Genomic DNA, 26,386 nt, shown 5'->3' on the forward strand with positions numbered 1-26,386 from the left:
TTTGTGAATGTTTGTTAATTTGTTAGTTATGTGTTCCGTATATCTTTTGAATGATTCTTTTACCAAAATGATGTGTAACAAGTCAGTTTACTCCCTCTCCCTCCCTCCCTTGAAAAACTTTTGTTGCTGCACATTTTATTTTTCTTCATCACCAACAGCTTTAATAACAGGCAATATAGATCAGTTTTTCCTCTGGTGTTGTTGGTATGGACATCACTATTCTTCTCAACTTATGGTGAATTATTTATCATGAATGTCATAAGGGAATATATGTATTGTGATGGTGCAGTTAAAGTGCCTAAAGCTTGGATGGAGTTCATACTTGATGACTGCAGGTGAACACCACAAATTATTCTTATTGGTCATTTTTGTACAATCAGTGCTCTATTTCTAAGTGATGAGTTACCCCACATAAATTATTCAATAAGACAGGGACAACCGAGGACTCTTCTTGCGCACAGTGTGCGTGTCTCTTACCCAAGTTCACACTTCCCTCTGTACCATGTCACACTCTCTGAGCGGAAAGAGAGAAAAGGAAGAGAAACTGTGAAAGCTCCACATGTGGTGTGTGATTTTGTTTCATATGTCCCAAGAACATTTATTACAAACAAAACAAATTTTCGGTATTATTTAATTATTTTTGGCACACTGAAGACAATAAGATTTGTATATTGCACAAATTTTTGTCAGGCAGACAGATGCAGACAGTTTTTCTGGTTTTCATCTCTCAGTTTGCCACATGATCATGAGTTATTTGGTTTCATAATTGAAAAATTCCTTTCACACAAAACACACTTGCAACCACATTATGGGAATGTGGAAACTCATCCCAAGGGAAGCAACATAGAACTCCTGTACAGCTTTAATGAAAAAGAATTTGTCTTTTAGACAGAATTATGTTACCAATCAACAAGCTCCATATGCAGATGTACATGATCACTTTCAATTCAGATGGCAAATGGTCTCAAAAGCAGCCCAAAAGCAGATGTACAAAATCCAGTGTCCTCAAATGCTTAGAAAGGTATTCCTGTAATTCTTTCAATGCCACAGTGGATTGTTCAGAAGAAGTTTTCTTTAATGCCAGTGAGCTTAGGGAAATGGATGGTGTTCTTTGTCAGAAGTTGTCCCTTCCACAGTGTGATTTCCATTGTAAATACACCTACTTTCGCCACAAAATCAGAAATAAGGTGCCTCTCACCCTGAAATGTTTTACTGAGGGCAATCTGCAGTCAAGTCTATTTAAAATGCAAGGTCTGTAATCCATTCCAGATCCTCTCATTTTCATTCTTACTTTCCTTTTTTCTTCATAAATTCAAAAGTAGTGGATCTTAAATCTGAAATTCTTTCCAGACATGTCCTTTGACATAATCAGCATATTTTGCAGTAATATATGTCGTCTTCATACTCTTTGGTCAGTTCCATCAAAAAATGTTGCAACTGATGCTGTAATAATTTGTGCAACTTCGGAAAATTTACTGTTATCACCATCAATTACATTACATCACATGTCGCATGCCTGCATATTTAACACAAGTGCTTACCAGTGTACAGAACAGTCAATTGCATAAAAATTGTCTGTTGTCAGTCATTATAACTAGTAGCTGTTTTTTTGTCAATTAAATCTTTAAAGTCTTTCTGCTTGTTGTTGTAATACCATTTCACAGCAAATTTTCAGTACCTGTCGATTATGCAACTACATAACAGATATAGAGTTCTCATCCTTCTGCTCTATGATTCCCATTCATTTTTGAAGAATTGCAGCAACAGATTACTGGACTGCCTCTTTTCATACAAACAGCCACTGGAGCTGTGAACTTCCTTTATATCGCAAACAAATAACAAAGAATAAACAGCACTTACACCATGATTCTGCCGAACTGAAAAAAATTGCCCTGACCAAAATAAACCACAACAAATGCTGGAAGAAAGTGTTTCATGGCACTGCTAACTGAAATGTCATATTATACCTAGAAGGACCAAGCAAAGCTGAGACATAGCAAGTAGTGATGAGACAGGCCGAACCTCAATAGTGTTGAGGGTGTGATGAGAGGTCTTGAATAGCACCTGATAGCCCAGTTGCAAAGAATATTGTCCATGAAAGGCAAGAATCCAGTTTCAAGCCCCAGTACAACACACACTTTTTATCCCTCAGGAAGTTTCACAGTAACCTACACTTTGATGGAGAATGAAAGATTTACTCCCGTTTTTTAAATCCAGATTTCATGCCTCAAAGTATTAAAAAATAAGTAATGCGATAAATTTCAGTAGAAGATTTGTTCTACTACTTCTTTTGCCAAATATTCCTCCTACTTAGAAGCTACTCGACAACTGCTAGTGAAATCTCATAAATTACTGAAAGATAAAAAATAGTAGTATAGTAAATATCAGTTTTTTCTTTTGCATCCTATGTTTTGTTATGGCTTTATTAAATGCAAGACTATGAAAGTCAGGTACACATCACTTCAACATTTCTTTCTTTCATTTTCCCTGAGCCTAACTTAGTCCCGTTATTATTTTAGTATCTAGAAGAAGGTGCTGTGATGATTTTGTACTTGTATTTTGTGTTGTTTCTTTCTGTATTTGCCTATAATTAATGTGTAGAGAAGTGAAAATAGCGCCTATCATTTTTAATTTTTTGTGCAGCCTCTGACACAATGGAGACAAAGAAAACAACAGCTCTCACTGCAGTTCTTACTGGTCTAAGAAAATTCACAAATTATAGTGTTCAGGTGCTTGCGTACACAAGAGTTGGTGATGGAGTGATTACACATCCTATTTACTGCAGTACAGAAGAGGATGGTAAGAATAGATTTCACGTTGACTGGTGTAAAATGGTGTGCATATTACATAGTGCTTGTACATTGTACAGATTGAACATCATAATTGCTTATTTTCCAGCTCCAGGTGCACCTGCTGACATTAAAGTTGTAGTAAAGTCACCACAATCCTTGTTGGTATCATGGTTACCTCCAACAGAGCCTAATGGCATCATAACACATTACAATCTCTATACGAGGTAAGGTCAAAATTGTAAAAGATTTTGATGTTAGAGTAATGGAATTTATAGGATGATCATTGAGTGTGGCTAAAGGCCTGCTGTGTGTGTTTATGTGTGTGTGTGTGTGTGTGTGTGTGTGTGTGTGTGTGATTGTTTGTGTGTGTACTTTAGATAGAAAAATTGTGGTAGATTGCTCAAAAAGCTGGTGAAATTTTCTGTACTGTCAAGTGTGGCTGTGACATGACAGCTACATTATGACCAATATTTGGATATATTACATTTGTTTGGAGTGAGTTTTTTAACCTAACTTCCTTACAAAGCTGTACAATACTCTGTGTTAATGCATCTAACAAAGATGATAGTTTTCCTCAAAATATTTGATTTACGTGATTGATGCTCTTAGTCAATTAATGCAATCTACTCCATTGCAAATGAGTTTTAGTGTATTGGGAATTAGATTGCAGACAGCAACCTGACATTTGCGTACATTAAAAAAATAACTAATAGTCAAGGGAAATAAAGATTCTTTTGTTGTGAATATGGGCACATTGTATCATCAGAGCTATGCCATGGGTAAAAGAACTATGGACAAATAGAGTGACAAGAATAAGAAAACAGCCTATGTGAGAAAAATAACATATGTATCAGAAGTTTTACATATCTTCGTAAAAAAATATAAATGTTCATTTGCTCAGAATCTTAAATCTCTGAAAGTTCTTTACTGATTGCTTTGAAATTTTGACACAATATTGTAAATATTGTATTTCAATATTGTTGTTGTTGTGGTCTTCAGTCCTGAGACTGATTTGATGCAGCTCTCCACGCCACTCTATCCCGCGCAAGCCTCTTCATCTACCAGTACCTACTGCAACCTACATCCTTCTGAATCTGCTTAGTGTATTCATCTCTTGGTCTCCCTCTATGATTTCTACCCTCCACGCTGCCCTCCAGTACTAAATTGCTGATCCCTTGATCCCTCAGAACATGTTCTACCAACCGATCCCTTCTTCTAGTCAAGTTGTGCCACAAGCTCCTCTTCTCCCCAATTCTATTCAATACCTCCTCATTAGTTATGTGATCTACCCATCTAATCTTCATCATTCTTCTGTGGCACCACATTTCGAAAGCTTCTGTTTTCTTCTTGTCTAATCTATTTATCGTCCATGTTTCACTTCCATACATGGCTACACTCCATACAAATACTTTCAGAAACGAATTCCTGACACTTAAATCTACACTCGATGTTAACAAATTTTTATTCTTCAGAAACGCTTTCCTAGCCTTGGCAGTCTACATTTTATATCCTCTCTACTTCGACCATCATCAGTTATTTTGCTCCCCAAATAGCAAAACTCCCTTACTACTTTAAGTGTCTCATTTCCTAATCTAATTCCCTCAGCATCACCCGACTTAATTAGACTACATTCCATTACCCTAGTTTTGCTTTTGTTGATGTTCATCTTATACCCTCCTTTCAAGACACTGTCCATTCCGTTCAACTGCTCTTCCAAGTCCTTTGCTGTCTCTGACAGAATTAGAATGTCATCGGCGAACCTCAAAGTTTTTATTTCTTCTCCATGGATTTTAATTCCTTCTCCGAACTTTTCTTTTGTTTCCTTTATTGCTTGCTCAATATACAGATTGAATAACATCAGGGATAGGCTACAACCCTGTCTCACTCCCTTCCCAACCACTGCTTCCCTTTCATACCCCTCAACTCCTGTAACTGCCATCTGGTTTCTGTACAAATTGTAAATAGCCTTTCGCTCACTGTATTTTACCCCTGCCACTTTCAGAATTTGAAAGAGAGTATTCCAATCAACATTGTCAAAAGCTTTCTCTAAGTCTACAAATGCTAGAAACGTAGCTTTGCCTTTCCTTAATCTTTCTTCTAAGATAAGTTGTAGGGTCAGTATTGCCTCACGTGTTCCAACATTTCTACGGAATCCAAACTGATCTTCCCCGAGGTCGGCTTCTATCAGTTTTTCCATTCGTCTGTAAAGAATTCATGTTAGTATTTTGCAGCTGTGACTTATTAAACTGATAGTTCGGTAATTTTTACATCTGTCAACACCTGCTTTCTTTGGGATTGGAATTATTATATTCTTCTTGAAGTCTGAGGATATTTCGCCTGTCTCATACATCTTGCTCACCAGATGGTAGAAGTTTGTCAGGACTGGCTCTCCCAAGGCTGTCAGTAGTTCTAATGGAATGTTGTCTACCCTGGGGGCCTTGTTTCGACTCAGGTCTTTCAGTGCTCTGTCAAACTCTTCACGCAGTATCATATCTCCCATTTCATCTTCATCTACATCCTCTTCCATTTCCATAATATTGTCCTCAAGTACGTCGCCCTTGTATAGACCCTCTATATACTCCTTCCACCTTTCTGCTTTCCCTTCTTTGCTTAGAACAGGGTTTCCATCTGAGCTCTTGATATTCATACAAGTGGTTCTCTTATCTCCAAAGGTCTCTTTAATTTTCCTGTAGGCAGTATCTATCTTACCCCTAGTGAGATAAGCCTCTACATCCTTACATTTGTCCTCTAGCCATCCCTGCTTGGCCATTTTGCACTTCCTGTCGATCTCATTTTTGAGACGTTTGTATTCCTTTTTACCTGCTTCATTTACTGCATTTTTATATTTTCTCCTTTCATCAATTAAATTCAATATTTCTTCTGTTACCCAAGGGTTTCTACTAGCCCTTGTTCTTTTACCTATTTGATCCTCTGCTGCCTTCACTATTTCATCCCTCAAAGTTACCCATTCTTCTTCTACTGTATTTGTTTCCCCAATTCGTGTCAGTTGTTCCCGTATGCTCTCCCTGAAACTCTGTACAGCCTCTGGTTCTTTCAGTTTATCCAGGTCCCATCTCCTTAAATTCCCACCTTTTTGCAGTTTCTTCAGTTTTAATCTACAGTTCATAACCAATAGATTGTGGTCAGAGTCCACATCTGCCCCTGGAAACGTCTTACAATTTAAAACCTGGTTCCTAAATCTCTGTCTCATCATTATATAATCTATCTGATACCTTTTAGTATCTCCAGGGTTCTTCCATGTATACAACCTTCTTTCATGATTCTTAAACCAAGTGTTAGCTATGATTAAATTATGTTGTTGTTGTGGTCTTCAGTCCTGAGACTGGTTTGATGCAGCTCTCCATGCTACTCTATCCTGTGCAAGCTTCTTCATCACCCAGTACTTACTGCAACCTACATCCTTCTGAATCTGCTTAGTGTATTCAGCTCTTGGTCTCCCTCTATGATTTTTACCCTCCACGCTGCCCTCCAATGCTAAATTTGTGATCCCTTGATGCCTCAAAACATGTCCTACCAACCAATCCCTTCTTCTAGTCAAGTTGTGCCACAAACTTCTCTTCTCCCCAATCCTATTCAATACCTCCTCATTAGTTACGTGATCTACCCATCTTATCTTCAGCATTCTTCTGTAGCACCACATTTCAAAAGCTTCTATTCTCTTCTTGTCCAAACTAGTTATTGTCCATGTTTCACTTCCATACATGGCTACACTCCATACAAATACTTTCTGAAATGACTTCCGGGCACTTAAATCTATACTCGATGTTAACAAATTTCTCTTCTTCAGAAACGGTTTCCTTGCCATTGCCAGTCTACATTTTATATCCTCTCTACTTCGACCATCATCAGTTATTTTACTCCCTAAATAGCAAAACTCCTTTACTACTTTAAGTGTCTCATTTGTTAATCTAATTCCCTCAGGATCACCCGATTTAATTTGACTACATTCCATTATCCTCGTTTTGCTTTTGTTGATGTTCATCTTATATTCTCCCTTCAAGACACTGTCCATTCCGTTCAACTGCTCTTCCAAGTCCTTTGCTGTCTCTGACAGAATTACAATGTCATCGGCGAACCTCAAAGTTTTTGCTTCTTCTCCATGAATTTTAATACCTACTCCGAATTTTTCTTTTGTTTCCTTTACTGCTTGCTCAATATACAGATTGAATAACATCGGGCAGAGGCTGCAACCCTGCCTCACTCCTTTCCCAACCACTGCTTCCCTTTCATGCCCCTCGACTCTTATAACTGCCATTTGCCTTCTGTACAAATTGTAAATAGCCTTTCGCTCCCTGTATTTTACCCCTGCCACCTTCAGAATTTGAAAGAGAGTATTCCAGTTAACATTGTCAAAAGCTTTCTCTGAGTCTACAAATGCTAGAAACGTAGGTTTGCCTTTTCTTAATCTTTCTTCTAAGATAAGTCGTAAGGTTAGTATTGCCTCACGTGTTCCAACATTTCTACGGAATTCAAACCGATCTTCCCCGAGGTCTGCTTCTACCAGTTTTTCCATTCGTCTGTAAAGAATTTGCGTTAGTATTTTGCAGCTGTGACTTATTAAACTGATAGTTCGGTAATTTTCACATCTGTCAACACCTGCTTTCTTTGGGATTGGAATTATTATATTCTTCTTGAAGTCTGAGGGTATTTCGCCTATCACATACATCTTGCTCACCAGATGGTAGAGTTTTATCATGACTGGCTCTCCCAAGGCCATCAGTAGTTCTAATGGAATGTTGTCTACTCTGGGGGCCTTGTTTCGACTCAGGTCTTTCAGTGCTCTGTCAAACTCTTTACGCAGTATCTTATCTCCCATTTTGTCTTCATCTACATCCTCTTCCATTTCCATAATATTGTCCTCAAGTACATCGCCCTTGTATAGACCCTCTATATACTCCTTCCACCTTTCTGCCTTCCCTTCTTTGCTTAGAACTGGGTTGCCATCTGAGCTCTTGATATTCATACAAGTGGTTCTCTTCTCTCCAAAGGTCTCTTTAATTTTCCTGTAGGCAGTATCTATCTTACCCCTAGTGAGACAAGCCTCTACATCCTTACATTTGTCCTCTAGCCATCCCTGCTTAGCCATTTTGCACTTCCTGTCGATCTCATTTTTGAGACATTTGTATTCCTTTTTGCCTGCTTCATTTACTGCATTTCTATATTTTCTCCTTTCATCAATTAAATTCAATATTTCTTCTGTTACCCAAGGATTTCTATTAGCCCTCGTCTTTTTACCTACTTGATCGTCTGCTGCCTTCACTACTTCATCCCTCAGAGCTACCCATTCTTCTTCTACTGTATTTCCTTCCCCCATTCCTGTCAATTGTTCCCTTATGCTCTCCCTGAAACTCTCTACAACCTCTGGTTCTTTCAGTTTATCCAGATCCCCTCTCCTTGAATTCCCACCTTTTTGCAGTTTCTTCAGTTTCAATCTGCAGTTCATAACCAATAGATTGTGGTCAGAATCCACATCTGCCCCTGGAAATGTCTTACAATTTAAAACCTGGTTCCTAAATCTCTGTCTTACCATTATATAATCTATCTGATACCTTTTAGTATCTCCAGGATTCTTCCATGTATACAACCTTCTTTTATGATTCTTGAACCAGGTGTTAGCTATGATCAAGTTATGCTCTGTGCAAAATTCTACAAGGCGGCTTCCTCTTTCATTTCTTCCCCCCAATCCATATTCACCTACTATGTTTCCTTCTCTCCCTCTTCCTACTGACGAATTCCAGTCACCCATGACTATTAAATTTTCGTCTCCCTTCACTACCTGAATAATTTCTTTTATCTCGTCATACATTGCATCTATTTCTTCATCATCTGCAGAGCTAGTTGGCATATAAACTTGTACTACTGTAGTAGGCATGGGCTTTGTGTCTATCTTGGCCACAATAATGCATTCACTATGCTGTTTGTAGTAGCTAACCCGCACTCCTATTTTTTTATTCATTATTAAACCTACTCCTGCATTACTCCTATTTGATTTTGTATTTATGACCCTGTAATCACCTGACCAAAAGTCTTGTTCCTCCTGCTTCACTAATTCCCACTATACCTAACTTTAACCTGTCCATTTCCCTTTTTAAATTTTCTAACCTACCTGCCCGATTAAGGGATCTGACATTCCACGCTCCGATCCGTAGAACGCCAGTTTTCTTTCTCCTGATAACGATGTCCTCTTGAGTAGTCCCCGCCCGGAGATCCGAATGGGGGACTATTTTACCTCCGGAATATTTTACCCAAGGGGACGCCATCATCATTTAATCATACAGTAAAGCTGCATGTCCTCGGGAAAAATTACGGCTGTAGTTTCCCCTTGCTTTCAGCCGTTCACAGTACCAGCACAGCAAGGCCGTTTTGGTTAATGTTACAAGGCCAGATCAGTCAATCATCCAGACTGTTGCCCCCGCAACTACTGAAAAGGCTGCTGCCCCTCTTCAGGAACCACATGTTTGTCTGGCCTCTCAACAGATACACCTCCATTGTGGTTGCACCTACGGTACGGCCATCTGTATCGCTGAGGCACGCAAGCCTCCCCACCAGCGGCAAGGTCCCAATTATGCTCTGCGCAAAATTCTACCAGACGGCTTCCTCTTTCATTTCTTAGCCCCAATCCATATTCATCTATGTTTCCTTCTCTCCCTTTTCCTACGCTTGAATTCCAGTCACCCATGACTATTAAATTTTCACCTCCCATCACTATTTGAATAATTTCTTTTATCTCATCACACATTTCATCAATTTCTTCGTCATCTGCAGAGCTAGTTGGCATATAAACTTGTACTACTGTAGTAGGCATGGGCTTCGTGTCTATCTTGGCCACAATAATGCGTTCACTATGCTGTTTGTAGTAGCTTACCCGTACTCCTATTTTTTTATTCATTATTAAGCCTACTCCTGCATTACCCCTATTTGATTTTGTATTTATAACCCTCTATTCACCTGACCAAAAGTCTTGTTCCTCCTGCCACCGAACTTCACTAATTCCCACTATATCCAACTTTAACCTATCCATTTCCCTTTTTAAATTTTCTAACCGACCTGCCCAATTAAGGGATCTGACATTCCACGCTCTGATCCGTAAAACGCCAGTTTTCTTTCTCCTGATAACAATGTCCTCTTGAGTAGTCCCCACCCAGAGATCCGAATGGGGGACTATTTTACCTCCGGAATATTTTACCCAAGAGGACGCCATCATCATTTAATCATACAGTAAAGCTGCATGCCCTCGGGAAAAATTACGGCTGTAGTTTCCCCTTGCTTTCAGCCGTTCGCAGTACCAGAACAGCAAGGCTATTTTGTCAACAGATACCCCTCCGCTGTGGTTGCACCTACAGTATGGCTATCTGTATCAATGAGGCACGCAAGCCTCCCCACCAACGCCAAGGTCCATGGCTCATGGGGGCTATTTGAATATGCACCTTATTTTATATACTAACATTTGTTCAGAATTGTAAATCTCCAAAAGTTCTTCACCATTTACGTTCAATTGTTTTTATATATTTACTGTACTGCCCTAATGTGTCCACTTCCTCTTCAACCCTCACACTGACCCTAAGCCTTGTTTATTGTTATAACAAAGAAAGCTTTGATTGGGAACTGAAGTCATTTAAAATTGATGGACAAATCAGTTGAGGTCATTGGTATATGGGATACGACAGACCTCTCTTGCTGCTACATCTGTGAGTGTAGAAGCTTCCATGGCAGTATTTGACATAGTTTTAATCTGGGAACAGGTAAGATTACAAAAGTTTCAGATGATTCAGATTCTGTAGTAGTAGTAGTCTAATCATAATCCAACAAGCCATAAATACTGTTAAAACTGACTGTGATGAAGAAAGAAAAACAGTGCATAGTTTTGTCTACAATTTTTACATAAAGTTATGTATAAGGTGAGAAAAAATGTACGGGAAAAACAATTTGCCTAATGGTTTAAATGCACTGTCACTGTAATTAAAACTGACTGCAAGAAAGAAAACGAAATTGCACATTTTCACAGCATGGCATAGCACAGCATTTTCTTTTTCACAGTTAGTTTTAACAGAAAACCTTTATGTTGTTGTTTTAAAAAATATGTATTCTATGTCCATCTGAATGTTTATTAGAGTATCATGTAAAAATTTGAAGTAACTTCGTCAAGAACTTTTCAAGACTTTTGCTGACAACTTTTCCCTGTACATAATCTCTTGTAATGTCCATCCAAACACATATTAGAGTACCATTTAAAAATTTGAAGTAAATTTGTCAAGAATTTTCCAAGATTTTTGGTAATAATGTTAAACATCAACCTGCCTGTATACAATATTATGATGTAGATAAGGGGATAAGTTGTAAGCAAAAATTTGGTTGGTTGGGTGATTGGTTTGGAGAGAAAGGGACCAAACTAGCAAAAATTTCTTCATTTGTTCAAAAGCTTAAATCTTCAAAAGTTGTTCATTGATTGCTTTGAAATTTTGATACAATGTTGCCTGTGCATAAGTACATTTTTGCATGCTTTTTTTAATTTACTTGAAATTTTTACATGATACTCTACTGAACATTTGGACAGACATAGGCTATATATTTTTAATATATATAAAATATAAATATATACATAATATTAAAAACTTGAATTCACAGTATTAATTCGTGACATGTTTACTTAAAACATTCAGATGGACAGTGTGTGTGTGTGTGTGTGTGTGTGTGTGTGTGTGTGTGTGTGTGTGTGTCCCATTTAACTTGACCACCCTAAATAACTGTTTGTCCAGGTGCAAATCACAAAATGTTTCAACCAAATGTTCTTTAGCCATCAGGGGGACATCAATCAACATGATTGCCTTTGTTGTACTTTTTTTTTTACAAAGACATGAACAGCGGTATGACTTTTTTAAATGGCACCCAGTATTTTTTATTCAGTAATTCATTTCCTCTCCTAAAGATCTATTCAAAAATGTATCAGAGTGCACCACTCACTGAAACACAATGTTATTAACCACGTAACACAACATTGACATTGATGCTGCCAGTGCTTACTGTGGGTACTGAGGGTAATGGAATACATCCACGTGCAGATGTTGACAGAGGACAAATGTAAACATAAGTAGAATGCACACCCATCATTCCGTCACTCATCACCAGTTGAAGGTGGAAATGTTACTCACCTATGGGGAATGTAATTGCAATACTGTTTTCTTATGTACAGGTAAATTAAGTACAGTAGTTTAGTCCTTTTAAATACTGTTATGTAGAGTAGGCATACAGTAAAGGCTTTCCTTCCTACAAACTGCATCGACATAACGTTTCTTTTATTGTTGTTGTTCAAGGTAGGCGAAATGCTACACAGGCAGTGGAACTGCACAGCAAGCGATATCCTGACAAGAACCCACCTTCCCGACAGATGTTTTCTTGTCTTGTTGCAACGCTTCAGGAAACAGGAAGTTTCAACCCATGACAACGCAATTGTCGTAGCACTCGCACAGACGAAGCTGCCGAAGTTACTGTTCTCACTTCAGTTGCTATGAATCCACATGTGTGCACACAACAGCTTGAACACAAGATTGGCATTCCTAAAACCAGTGTGCATCGTATTCTTAGATGTCACCGATTCCATCCTTACCGTGTACACCTATATCAAGGATTGCATGGGAATGATTTCCAGAATCATGTACAGTTCTTTCAGTGGGCACAGCAGCAAATCCTTGCCAACCCGAATTTCTTCTCCAATATTCTATTTACCAAAGAATGTTCCTTCTCAAACAAAGGACAGGTATATACAAGGAATATACATTATTGGTCCAGTGACAACCCATGATGGCTTAGACAGGTGGAACATGAATGTCGATGGGGAGTTAACATCTGGCGTGGGATGCTTGGTATTACAATTATTGGCCCTTATTTCATCAATGGTAGCCTAAACGGCACAGCGTATTCCAACTTCCTTAGGCGAATTCTTCCTCCTCTTCTGGATGAAGTGCTGCAAAGAACAGAGAATGCTTATATGGGATAAACATGATGGATGTCCAGCACATAATGCCTTGCGTGCGCGTCATGTTCGGAACTGAAGGTATCCTGCCAGATGGATTGGTCAAGGAGGAACAGTTACTTGGCCTGCTAGGTCTCCTGATTTAAATCCTCTGGACTTTTTTCTTCGGGGATGCATTTAAGACATTTTATATTGCGATATTCCAACATCTTCAGAGGACATGCATAAACTGATCATGCTTGCTTGTAATTCTTTTCAGCAGGTAACACTGGAAGCAGTAAATAATTCTTTCATTCAACACGTGCACCAGTGTATTGGTGTCCAGGGTCACCACTTGAGTGCTTTTGAATGTTCTACTCCTGGGCAGTGGTACAGGAGAGTCAAAGTGTTATGTTTTTACTTGGTTTTCTTACAACTCCAGCAACTGGACGAGTTTGTGATCCTGGGCTCAAAGTCAGTGTTCTGTTATGTAATTAATAATGTTGTGTTTCAGTGAATGGTACACTGTGATACATTTTTGAATAGGTCTTCAGGGGAGGAAATGAATTACCAAATAAAAAATACAGGGTGCCATTTAAGAAAAGTCATACCGCTGTTCATATCTTTGTAAAAAAACAAAGCTACAACAAAGGCGACCATGATGATTGATGTCCCCCTGACCGCTAAAGAACATTTGCTTGAAACATTTCGTAATTTGCATCTGGACAGACAGTTATTTAGTGTGGTCAAGATAAATGGGACACCCTGTATATATGTGAGAACTCTTGAAGAATTCTTGACCAATTGACTTCAAATTTTATACAGTACACTCTATTAAACATTCAGACAGACATGGACTAAATATTTTTTTAAACTACAATTTACACATTTTCTGATAAAACTGACTGTGAGAAAAAAATGCTCTGCTGTAAAAAATTGTGCTTTCATTTACTTTCGTCACAGCTAGTTTCAACTACAGTAGCAGGGTATTTAAACCATAAGACAAATTGTTTCTCTCCTGTATATTATTTACAGCAATATAATGAAAAGGATAGTTACTATTTACTATATAACAGAGACACTGAGTTTCAGAAAGGCACAACAATAAGACTGTCAGAAAGTGAGATTTCAGCCAACAAGGTCTTTGTCCAAAGTAGACAACATACACACACTCATGCCCACGCAACTCACATGTACAAGACCACAGTCTCTGACAGCTAGAGCCTGACTGCGCCAGAGACTGTGGTCATGTGTGTGTGTGTGTGTGTGTGTGTGTGTGTGTGTGTGTGTGTGTGTGTGTGTTTGTGTGTGTTGTCTACTTTTGACAAAGGCCTTGTTGGTCAAAAGCTAACTTTCCAACAGTCTTTTTGTTGTGCCTTTCTGCGACTCAGCATCTCTGCTGTATGGTGAGTAGCAACTGTCCTTTTCATTATATTGCTATATATTATTTATCATTATATTTTTAAACATAAGTTGTATGCACAACAATATGCTGCGTTGTTTCGTTCCTTGCAGATGGTTTTCACAGAAAACAGAGAAGTTTTATTTCTGGCTTATCGGTTTGGTGTCTTTTATATAGGAGGGTAGATTACAAGTAATAGGCTGCAGGTGCTGGCCCAAAAGGGCAGAGATTCCCTCTGTGGGGGGCAGACTAACCAGTCACAATGGGACATCCTAGATGGTTGGGTCTATGAACTTTCGGAAGTGCATAGAATGTAGAAGTGAGGGGAGTGATGGGGATGAGCAGATAGACTCAGTGGAGAAGTTCTGTGTTTAACTCAAGGATTTATGGAGGGACTAGAAATCCTACTGGATTTGTGGAATGGGGTCACTGTGGCAGGGCTTATAGATGTATGTATCTGACAGTAGTGGGGCCCTTCAGCCTGAGGCTCATAAACACAGTGGTGCAGCCTCTGTCAGCAGGTAGGATTGTAAGGTGGTTGTCGTTTTTAGGTGGTGGATTGCAGTTCTTCATGTAGATGTAAGGTTGGTTTCCATGTTGAGGGATTTGGGGAATGATGGTGAGACGAGGTTTGAGGTTAGGAGATTTTGGAAAGTCAGCAGGGCGTGATCTGGGAGCAGTGTGGTGGATTACATTTGAGTGGTAGAGTAAACTGAGTCATGCAGGGTTCAGAATTGGTTTTGGATAGAGTCTGACTGGTAGGTTTAGTAGTGGAAAAGTGTTTCCAGTGTAAGGAGTGGAAAAAGGAGAGAAGATTTTTAACAAGCCCAGCATGATTGAATTTGGGAGTAGGGCAATAGGAAATGCCTCTGGAAAGGACTGATATTTCTGTTGGAGGGCAGGTTTATTACTATGTTGCAGGTCAGTTTAGCCATTGGGTTCTGTATGGTGGTGAGAGGGAGTTTTTAAGGGTGTGTTTAATGTAGTAAGTCTGCAAAGCAGTGTTTGGTAGCTGTGAAGGAATGCAGGGGATGTTTGGTGGAGGCTCTTATAATGGTAGTGTGTAGTGGTAGACTCCAACCTCCATGTGCTATCTCCTCTCCATCTGTAAAATTTTCCTGATCTGCAGTTCCAATTTGCTGCTCCCATTCCCACATTGAAACCTGCAGGGACTAGAGCAGCATGCGCAATGCCACCTCAAAAAACTCTCCAGTCTGTTCACCTCACACTTGTGCCTTGGACTACCTCATCCACTCCTGCCATGCAGTCCCTGCTACATTTACCACATCCTCAGAAACTCACCTCACCCTACAGAACCCAGAGCCTAAACTGACCTGCAATGCTAATGAACCCATCCTCCAAAAACCTCAGTCAACCAGAAGTATTATTCATTTCCAAAGGTCTTACTTCATTTCCAAAGATCTTACCTTCTGCCTCACTCCCAAATTCAGTTTTGCACTTGTTAAAAGCCTCCTCTCCTTTTCCTGCTCCCTACAGTGGAAACCCTTTTCTGCCACTAAACCTACCAATCAGACTCAATCCAAAAGCTATATTGAGCACTACATGACTTGGTTTACTCCTCCATCCAGACATAACACACCAAACGTCCCCCAAATCGGCCTGTTAACTTTCCAAAATTTCCTAACCTCAAACATTGCCTCACCATCATTTCCTAAGTTTCTCAACATGGAAACCAACCTTACATCCATGGAAAGAACTACAATCCACCACATAAAAACTAACCCTTACCTTCTTATAAACCTACCTGCCTACAAAGGCTCCACCACTGTGGTTATGAACTGCAGATATTACCTGTCCAGCTGTCAGATACATCCACCTACAAGCCCCACCACAGTGACCCCATTCCAGTCCCTCTTAAAATCCAGGGATTCATCAAAGAACCTCTCCACTCTCTCTCTCTCTCTCTCTCTCTCTCTCTCTCTCTCTCTCTCTCCTCTCCCCCGGCACTCCCGCTACTTTTACATTCTATGTGCTTTGTAAAGCTCATAAAGCCAACCACCCAGAATGTCCCATTTTGGTTGGTTACTCTGCCGCCACAGAGAGAACCTTTGCCTTTCTGGACCACAACCTTCAGCGTATTATCCGTAACCTACTCTCCTACATAAAAGATACCAAACATTTCATCCACCGACTCTCCAAACTTCTTGCCCCTGTACCACCCAGCACCCTGCGTGTCATTGTCTACATCTACATCTACATCTACATTTATACTCCGCAAGCCACCCAACGGTGTGTGGTGGAGGGCACTTTACGTGCCACTGTCATTACCTCCCTTTCCTGTTCCAGTCGCGTATGGTTTGCGGGAAGAACGACTGCCTGAAAGCCTCCGTGCGCGCTCTAATCTCTCTAATTTTACATTCGTGATCTCCTCGGGAGGTATAAGTTGGGGGAAGCAATATATTCGATACCTCATCCAGAAATGCACCCTCTCGAAACCTGGCGAGCAAGCTACACCGTGATGCAGAGCGCCTCTCTTGCAGAGTCTGCCACTTGAGTTTATTAAACATCTCCGTAACGCTATCACGGTTACCAAATAACCCTGTGACGAAACGCGCCGCTCTTCTTTGGATCTTCTCTATCTCCTCCATCAGACCGATCTGCTATTGAACACAGCTTTCCCAGTGCCCAACTTACTCCAAATTTACAACATCCTTCTTGGTCACAGTGACCAACTATAATCTTCTTTGTGGGCATCACCTACAAATAAATCCATGGTACAGTCAGAGGCACAAGCATGCTAATCTATTCGTGGACCATACTGAGGGATCCATCCTAACCATCCAAAATACCAAATCCATTACCAAGTTCAGTTTTGTGGGTGACATCTTAATGATCTGGACCAACAGTGAGGATATTCTGTCCCCATTCCTCCAGGACCACAGCACCTTCTTCCCCTATTCACTTGGGCCTCAGTTCAGCGAGCCACCTTTCTTACTGCCAACCTCCACCTCAAGGATGGTTGCATCAGTACCTCCAGCCACATCAAATGTGTCAACCATCTACAATATCTCCATTTGAACAGCTGCCACCAATTGCATGCCAAGAAGTCCATTTCACACAGCCTAGTAACATGTCATCATTGCATCTGTAGTGACAGGTAGTCCCTCCCCAATTATACCAATGATGTCATTGAGGTCTTCACAGACCAAAATTACCTTCCCAATTTTGTCCCGAAACAGATCTCTCCTGCCTTGTCTCCCCAGTTATCTACCATCTGCCACATACTCCTCTCATGACTCTGTACCACCCAGGACTGGAGCAACTGAATAACATTCTCTACCATGGTTTTGACCATCTCTCAACCTGCCCTAAAATGAGGAACATCCTCTCCGTTATCCTCCCCATAACTCCCACATTGGTATTCCTCCACCCACTCAATCTACGCAACATTCTTTTCCATCCCATCTTCCAACTTCTTGCCTCACGGTTCATTCCCCGCAATACATCCGGAAGTAAGTCCTGCCCCATACATCCACTCACTACCAGCTACTCCTCTCTTGCCACTGACATTTTCTACCCCATCAAAGGCTGTGAAGGCAGCCATGCAATTTACAAACTTAGGTGCAATCCCTGTGCCACATTGCATATGGACCTGACTACTAACAAGTGGTCTGTCCACATGAATGGCACTGCCAAACTGAACCACCCACTTGCTGAACATGCTACCCATCATGACATGCTCCACTTTAATGGCTGTTTCATTGCCTGTGTCATCTAGCTTCTTCCCACCAATGCTAGTTTTTCTTAATTACACAGGTGGGAACTCCTCTCCCTAAAACATATGCCATATGCTTCATTCCTATAATCCTTCCCCCCCCCCCCCCTCTCCCCCCATGCCGCAACCTATGCTAGTCCCTCTTTGTCACCTGCTCATCCCTTTCCTGGCTCCCAGTTCTGTATACACATACTTTCTATACCACTTTCTTCTCTCCCCTCCCTTTCATCCTCCTGCTCCCCCCCCTTCCAATTCCCCCTCCCCACCCCACCACCTCCAGCACAGCCTCCTGATGTGGCCTTATCCTGTCCCCACCACATCTGTGCAAGCTCACACAGGTAGCAGTAGTAGCTTTCCCCACCCTTAACCACCCCCACCCCTATCCCTATCCCTCTCCCTCCCTCTCCCCGCTACATGTCTCTTGCTCATTCTCACTATCCACACCAACAGAGGCTGTAGTCTGTGTGTTAGTTGTTGTTGTTGTTGTTGTTGTTGTTGTTGTGTGAATGTGAGAGTGCTTTACTTCTGAAGAAGGGCTTTGTCTGGATACTTAAATATTTCAAGTATTCTTTTTCATTGTGCCTGTCTGTGACCCAACACACTTTCAGCGTGATGTGTGGTATATGTACTCCATCCATCAACGCAATTAAAGAAATTCCTATAGGCAGTTGGTATAGATAATCCTATTTGTTTGTGTGTTTCCTGGTCCATTATTGTGATACACCATTCAAAGAATTATTCAGCATAAAGTTAATCAGTCTAAATGAACTTGAACTTAACTTTATTTTTGTATATATAACAACTCTGTCTTTACTCATGGAGACTCTGCGATAGTACATTACTAGCTTGTGTCTATCAGATATGTATCTGTTTAGTTTCAGAGAGTTCTATGTATTGTTCTGATTTGCACAGTACAACTGCTGATTATCTACATATACTGTCATATCAGTAGTTCATCCTTTTTGTTAATGATGGTTCCAATATTTTGACAGCAGATACTAAATGAATCTTAAATGTTTATTGTTTTGTTCAAGCTACATTCTGTCATTTTGTCAGCAGCTGTTTCAACTACATTTATTCTGCATTTTTGTCTATCAAATGAGTTTATCCTAAAAAAAATCCCTTGAAAATACATTGTAAATCACCTGAGATTTCCGATAATTAAGCATACGAGTATTGTCTTACCAGGACCATTCAAAAGCAAATCTTGTTGTGTATGATGTACTGAGTGAGAAATGATGAATAACTCATACTCAGCTATGTATGTGCCTCTCTTTTAAGGTATTTTCAAAGCTATGAATTATTGTGTTATACATACTACTTCATTCAGACCTTAATGTATCACTCAAAGGGTGACATGCCCTCCACACTAGTGTGAGGAGCATGCTCAGCAATGTGTCTCATCTCATCCTCAATTGAGTAATTGAAATTGTGGTTCCAACTATTGCCTGCATGCTGGATTATTGCTACATGATATTCTTTTCCAAGGTCCTTCCCCAAAGATCCTAAATCACAGTGATATCTGTGAAATCTGAACTTGGCTTAAGAATATTAGTTTCCTGGTTAGCATCCCCCGACTGCTATGCAGCTTTATCTTCTTTACAGATTTGTTTGTCACCTCAGATTGCACCTTATGTCTTGTACTGTCAGTCTGGTTCTGAATTTGTTTTGTTATCTGTATGTTTTTGTCAACATTTTCCAAAGCACCTAAACCATTTCAGATAGATAGACGGAAGCTCCAGAATTGTGTTTTCTCCTTTACCATTTCATAAATTTGGATTGCTTGGCTGTAAGCTCATCTTATGATCCAGCCCTAACATTACTAACACAAGTTGCAGCTTCTAGTTGTACTAAACCTTCCTGTGTTGCTGCCAAAGCAGTTCGAAGTAGCAAGATTAGCTGTCCTTTTTTCTGTATATACCGGTAGCGATAATGACAATTACTGTATCTCCAGCAACGGCCAGTACCATTCTTCATGTAGGTTGTATTATGATATCTCACTGGAAGCAATGCTGACATTACTTGGGGGTTAACATTGCTGACAGTTATTTCCATTCTGGACAGTTTTACTGCAATTTGCATATTTGTCCATTTTGAAAGAAAATTTGCTTCACGTATCCAGTTAAAATATGTTTGTTCAATGAAAGATAAAACTTAAGTGTTTCTATTTCAGTTATTTAATAAAATACAAGATATTATTAGACTATCTTTTGCATAAATGAAGGTAGTAACTTGATGTGGATTTTAACATATAATTAGGACTAAAAAGTTTTTATTTTCAAAGGATCCATCAAAGTTTATGATGGCATATCTTTTATGTAGATACCCATGCAATGTTAGTGTACTTTTTACAATTACTTTTAGGGTCAAATTTTTCATTTACCTCTTAAAGAAATATTCAGTATACCCTTTACAAGGTGCGTGGCAATCACCCAGATTATAGTGAGATGCCATCCTTATGTACAGTATGTGCAGCCTTATTGGCAATGGCATGTGAAGTACTTCTCATTAGACTGGAATGTCTGTTCACATATTGCTGCATAAGTAACTGTTTCTCACAACTTTGGTGGAAAGAAAAAAGTGTAAGAATATGTGGAAGGTATGGGACCAGAGGAGTATATTGGAATAATTCTAAAAGTGCCAAAGCAGAGAAAAGAAACTAAAGTAGAGCAAGAGTGAATATTCTTAAAGAAAATATGATAAATGAAATATTTAGGAGCAGCATAGAGTTTTGTAATGACAAAACAATGGAGAGATTTGGGAAATGCAGATAAGTGGTAGTATGCAGTGCTGGAGAGAGTAGTGTTGATTAAGGAAAAAGAAACATGTCTTCTGTGAGTAAAGAATCAACCTGGTGATGTCTTGTTACCATAACTTTGACAATTCTGTCATTTTTTCTCTGATTTCTATAAAATTCGGTTTTGAGTGTACTTTCAACTCTCTTTACATACTAAATTTTTATTGGTTCAATTTTTTTCCTGTGAAGAAATTTTCATTTCAAAATTATGTTTGCTTGGTAGGATGTTTTACTTTTGATTTTGTGACAAAGGTTGTATATTTTCAAGTTTTTCACGTTTCCAAAATTATTGCCAAGATTAATTTCAGGTCTTGCCAAGATTAATTTCAGGTCTGAAAAGCTTTAGATCAGGTCTACATCTAAATCTATACTCCACTATTCACCATATGATGTGCGACGAAGTGTGCTTTGGGTACTATTGCCACTTCCTGCTTTTCCTATTCAGTTATGAATAGTTTGCAGGAGAATGATTGTTGGTAAGCCTCAATGTGTCCTGAAATCTCTCAAATTTTAACTTCATGGTCTTTTTGCAAGATACACGTAGGGGAAAACAATGTATTGGTTGACTCTTCCAGGAACATATGATCTCAGGAAATTTAACGCTAAACTACACTGCAATACAGATCATCTCTCTTGCAGCATCTGCCACTGGGTGAGAATCTCTGTGACACTTTTTTACTTAGTAAATGAATCAGTAATGAAACATCCTGCTCTTCTTTGGATCCTCTCTATTTCCTGTATGAATAATGTCTGGTACAAGTCCCAGGCTGATGAGCAGTATTCAAGTATTGGTTGAACGAAGATTTCAAAGCTAACTCCTGTTTCTGTGGACTACACTTCCTGAAACATCCAGTGAATCTCAGTCTGGCAGCTGCCTTACCTGTGATTAGTTTTATGTAATCATTTCATTTTAAATTGCTTCATAGGTGTTCCCTAGGTAGTTTATAGGTAGACTGCTTCCAATGAGTGTTCTGCAATTGTGTAATCATACAATAGTTGATCTTTTCACCTATTTACACCCAATATGTCATATTTATTTAAGTTGAAGGTCAACTACCAACCTCTGCACCAGGTGCCGGTTATCTGCAGGTCTTCCTGCATACCACTACAATGTTCTAATGTTGTGTCTTATCTGCATACAACAGCATCATCTGCGAAAAGCCTCATGGAACTTCCGACATTATCCAGTAAGCGCATTCTGATAACTCAATTGCCAGCAATCCAGGGTAGAGCTCTGGTCCAATAAAATCTGTCAGGAGATTTTTAAATGACTTCTAGATTTAAAAATGTGATTTCTTCCACTATCGGTTTTATTTTTTGCAATTACTGGTAGAATTAATGTATCCTTTCACAAAAGTTAGTTATTTATGTCAAAATGAGAGCTGTATCATCAGCTGTTCTCATGTGTGAATCAGGGAGCACCAATCCTATTAATTCCTCCCTCCCTCAACCAACATTTGATAACTTTCCAAATTATAAAAACTTCATCCTCTAATATATCGATGATACAAAGTAACTTATCACTTCAGGAACTAAGTATGTAGCTGCCACTTGCCAAGGGAGTTCACAGTGTTCATCTTTTCCTTGATCCTTGCCCTTCCACTTCAAACTCACTTAGTTTCCTGCAAACCTGATCATGACCACTAAAGTTTTGACAACATTTTTCAGAGTTGTGGATGGCCGTGAAGAATTGAAACATAACAAACGTAACTTGGCAAGTCATCAGACAAGTTTTGAAGCAACTGATCTGCTGCAGCATGTGGAACATCAGTTTTATGTCACAGCTTCTACAAAAGTTGGTGAAGGGCAGAGTTCACGTGTTGTGACACAGGTTCCTACAAATAGAGGTAATTATCTTAAAAACTTCAATTAAATAAACATGAACAAGTTTGAAAATAAATTCATATTTACATGGTATTTAGTGCATCTTAATCAGTTAAATGTTCAGAGCAGTATTGAACCTTGGATCTGCGGAACAATAATTTATATGTGTTTTATTTGTGGAGAGGAAAAGGAAAGGAACGCAGAAATAATACTAAAGACATCTGCATGAAATTAATACTAGGTATGGGGAAGACAATGAGACTGTACGAAGTTGAAGATTCAGTTACCACAAAAATTATGTCAACCCTTCACTGTTATCATTCATACCCATATTCCTATTTCATTCGTACCTATTATCAATAGAGCAATGGAACACTCGGGGTGAACATTAACAATTATGAAAAGGATAGATTGCTGCTCACCATAAAGATGACAGGTTGAGTTGTAGACAGGCATAATGAAAAGACTGTTACACACTGAGCTTTCAGCCAAAGCCTTCCTCACAAAAACGAGAAAAACATGCAAACAAGCAGGGACACCTCACACACACATGACAATTACCTCCCAAACCTGCACCTAGTAGGCTGCTAGGTGTTCCTCTGTCTTCTCATACTGCTTCCAACATTTTTAATATTTTCTGTATGTTGAATTAGAAGGGAACAGCACTTCCTACCTTAAAAAGGAACAGTGCTTTGTACCCTTCACAAATTTTTTCCCAGGAATTCCCTTATCTGTGTTTTCATTGGATGTCTCAAAATTATTTCTCTGAAACTCCAAGTTTATAAGTGGCAATAACTTCAGAGATAACATACTTTTAAAAGAAATTAGTTGTATTTGATTCTTATCTTTGCATGTTTTATTTTATTGTCTACTTATTTTTTAACTCTTCTTGTCAGTTATACTTTTGTGATAAATCTAAAGTGTGTAATTCACTGTATATTTTCCAACAAGTCCCAGCACGTATTTCCTCATTTGGTGGAGTTGTTGTGAGACCATGGCGTAGCACTGTCACGATGCCATGTCTGTGTGTGGGGCAACCGCAGCCTCGCCGACGGTGGTATCGTAGTGGACATCTCCTCACAGGTGGCCCTGGAATCACACTTCGGGAGTCTGGAGAGCTAGTAATCAACCAACTTGCTCCATCTCATGCTGGGAACTACAGCTGCCAGGTGGAAAATACTCAGGGCTCTGACCGCATACAATTCACTCTCGTAGTGCAAGGTAAGTTGTAAGTTGTGTATAGCAAACTATGTACAACAAACAAAGTCACTGTGATAATCAACGCAAATATGATCTGAGATAGATGACACAGAATAGCTAATATGTCAGAAGGAGTTTGCCAGAGAAAATCTGGACAGTTCCTTACCCAATAGGTCAGGCAGCAAAAGAAGCAGAGAATTTAGAGCCTAATGTAGTATCGCTGATATTATCAGCTTCATTTTAACTCTTTACTGATTTCTTGTAACATCCTAATCAAGGAAATGGTGTTAGGGATATGAACTAAACTGCTTATGGTGGACATGAAGGATTGTCAGATGTTAGATATGAGATTAAAGTCATCTGTCTTGTATTGAACATTACTCAAAATTGGAAAAAGCATTATCAAAAGAAAGTTAGTCAATAACAGATACAACGTTATTTAATTTTTATGTATGTATAAACTTGAAATACTACAGATATTTAAGGCAGTCTATAGGAGAAAGATGTAGAGAGGAAGGACAGGAAAAGTTTCAAAAAGTTATTCTTGTACATAAGTGAACTGGAATGGTGTTATTGGTGTACACTCAGGTGGTTTGGTCTTCATTAGGTACAGTAAGTAAACAAAATAGCATCAAAAAGCAAGTTTCCATCTGGGAAGAGAGGAGATGAGCCAATAACCTAGAGGTACTGTTCGCAACAGTAAAACAGAAATAGAAAAAATGCATTACCATTTGCTAGCCTTCTAAGAGCTTAACATCTCATCACCCAATCCCTTCTCTATCGCTGTAATCTAAAGATGCTTATCACTAAAGATAGGCCCCACTCATTCTGGGATTTGACTGACCTGACCTTCTTTTGTAATCTTCCCCAACTTATCCCTATGCTCCATGTGGAAGAATCTAGTTCCAGAAGCTGTGATAGTTTCCTGTACTTTTATGTAATCTAATATGAGAGTATCACATGCTCCATAAGTTCAGCTACTGTTGAATGCTGATAAATCATTTTCAAAGCTCTGTATGTCATTTGTTTTTTGGTTCTTCAATGCAGTTTATCCAGTTCAGTGCCATTTTTTAGACAAAACATAGCAGCTGCCTCTGGAAATCATCAGCTGGCAATCTTCCACCAGAGTATTAGAGGATTTTGTAATAAACTAAATGAACCCACAGCCAATATGCAAGAATTTGGAAGGGAATTTAAGGAGATGGGACCCGGATAAACTGAAAGAAGCAGAGGTTGTACAGAGTTTCAGGGAGAGCATAAGGAAACAATTGACAGGAATGGAGGAAAGAAATACAGTAGAAGAAGAATGGGTAGCTTTGAGGAATGAAATAGTGAAGGCAGCAGAGGATCAAGTAGGTAAAAAGACGAGGGCTAGTAGAAATCCTTGGGTAACAGAAGAGATACTGAATTTAATTGATGAAAGGAGAAAATGCAAAAATGCAGTAAGTGAAGCAGGCAAAAAGGAATACAAACATCTCAAAACTGACAGGAAGTGCAAAATGGCTAAGGAGGGATGACTAGAGGACAAATGTAAGGATGTAGAGGCTTATCTCATGAGAGGTAAGATAGATACTGCCTACAGGAAAATTAAAGAGACCTTTGGAGAGAAGAGAACCACTTGTATGAATATCAAGAGCTCAGATGTTCTTGAGGACAATATTATGGAAATGGAAGAGGATGTAGATGAAGATGAAATGGGAGATACAATACTGCGTGAAGAGTTTGACAGAGCACTGAAAGACCTAAGTCGAAACAAGGCCCCGGGAGTAGACAACATTCCATTAGAACTACTGATGGCCTTGGGAGAGCCAGTCCTGACAAAACTCTGCCATCTGGTGAGCAAGATGTATGAGACAGGTGAAATACCCTCAGAGTTCAAGAAGAATATAATAATTCCAATCCCAAAGAAATCAGGTGTTGACAGATGTGAAAATTACCAAACTATCAGTTTTATAAGTCACAGTTGCAAAATACTAAAGCGAATTCTTTACAGACAAATGGAAAAACTGGTAGAAGCTGACCTCAGGGAAGATCAGTTTGGATTCCGTAGAAACGTTGGAACACGTGAGGCAATGCTGACCCTACGACTTATCTTAGAAGAAAGATTAAGGAAAGGCAAACTTACGTTTCTAGTGTTTGTAGACTTAGAGAAAGCTTTTGACAATGTTGACTGGAATATTCTCTTTAAAATTCTGATGGTGGCAGGGGTAAAATACAGGGAGTGAAAGGCTATTTACAATTTGTACAGAAACCAGATTGCAGTTATAAGAGTCGAGGGGTATGAAAGGGAAGCAGTGGTTGGGAAGGGAGTAAGACAGGGTTGTAGCCTCTCCCCGATGTTATTCAATCTGTATATTGAGCAAGCAGTAAAGGAAACAAAAGAAAAGTTTGGAGTAGGTATTAAAATCCATGGAGAAGAAATAAAGACTTTGAGGTTTGCCGAAACAGTGTCAGAAACAGCAAAGGACTTGGAAGAGCAGTTGAACGGAATGGACAGTGTCTTGAAAGGAGGGTATAAGATGAACATCAACAAAAGCAAAACAAGGATAATGGAATGTAGTCTAATTAAGTCGGGTGATGCTGAGGGAATTAGATTAAGAAATGAGACACTTAAAGTAGTAAAGGAGTTTTGCTATTTGGGGAGCAAAATAACTGATGATGGTCG

The 26,386-nt window shown here is 39.3% G+C and overlaps 1 protein-coding gene across 1 annotated transcript in view; it reads left to right on the forward strand.

Moving 5' to 3' along the window:
• Positions 1-26,386, forward strand: part of LOC124795618 (Down syndrome cell adhesion molecule-like protein Dscam2) — a 594,927-nt gene that overhangs the window by 489,704 nt on the left and 78,837 nt on the right. The window contains exons 16-19 of the mRNA XM_047259690.1: positions 2,644-2,799; positions 2,899-3,016; positions 22,366-22,544; positions 23,473-23,742. Coding sequence (XP_047115646.1) covers positions 2,644-2,799; positions 2,899-3,016; positions 22,366-22,544; positions 23,473-23,742 — 723 coding nt within the window. The remainder of the gene's footprint in view (positions 1-2,643; positions 2,800-2,898; positions 3,017-22,365; positions 22,545-23,472; positions 23,743-26,386) is intronic.

Source organism: Schistocerca piceifrons, chromosome 4, assembly GCF_021461385.2.
Source record: "Schistocerca piceifrons isolate TAMUIC-IGC-003096 chromosome 4, iqSchPice1.1, whole genome shotgun sequence".
Taxonomy (NCBI): Eukaryota; Metazoa; Arthropoda; class Insecta; order Orthoptera; family Acrididae; genus Schistocerca; species Schistocerca piceifrons.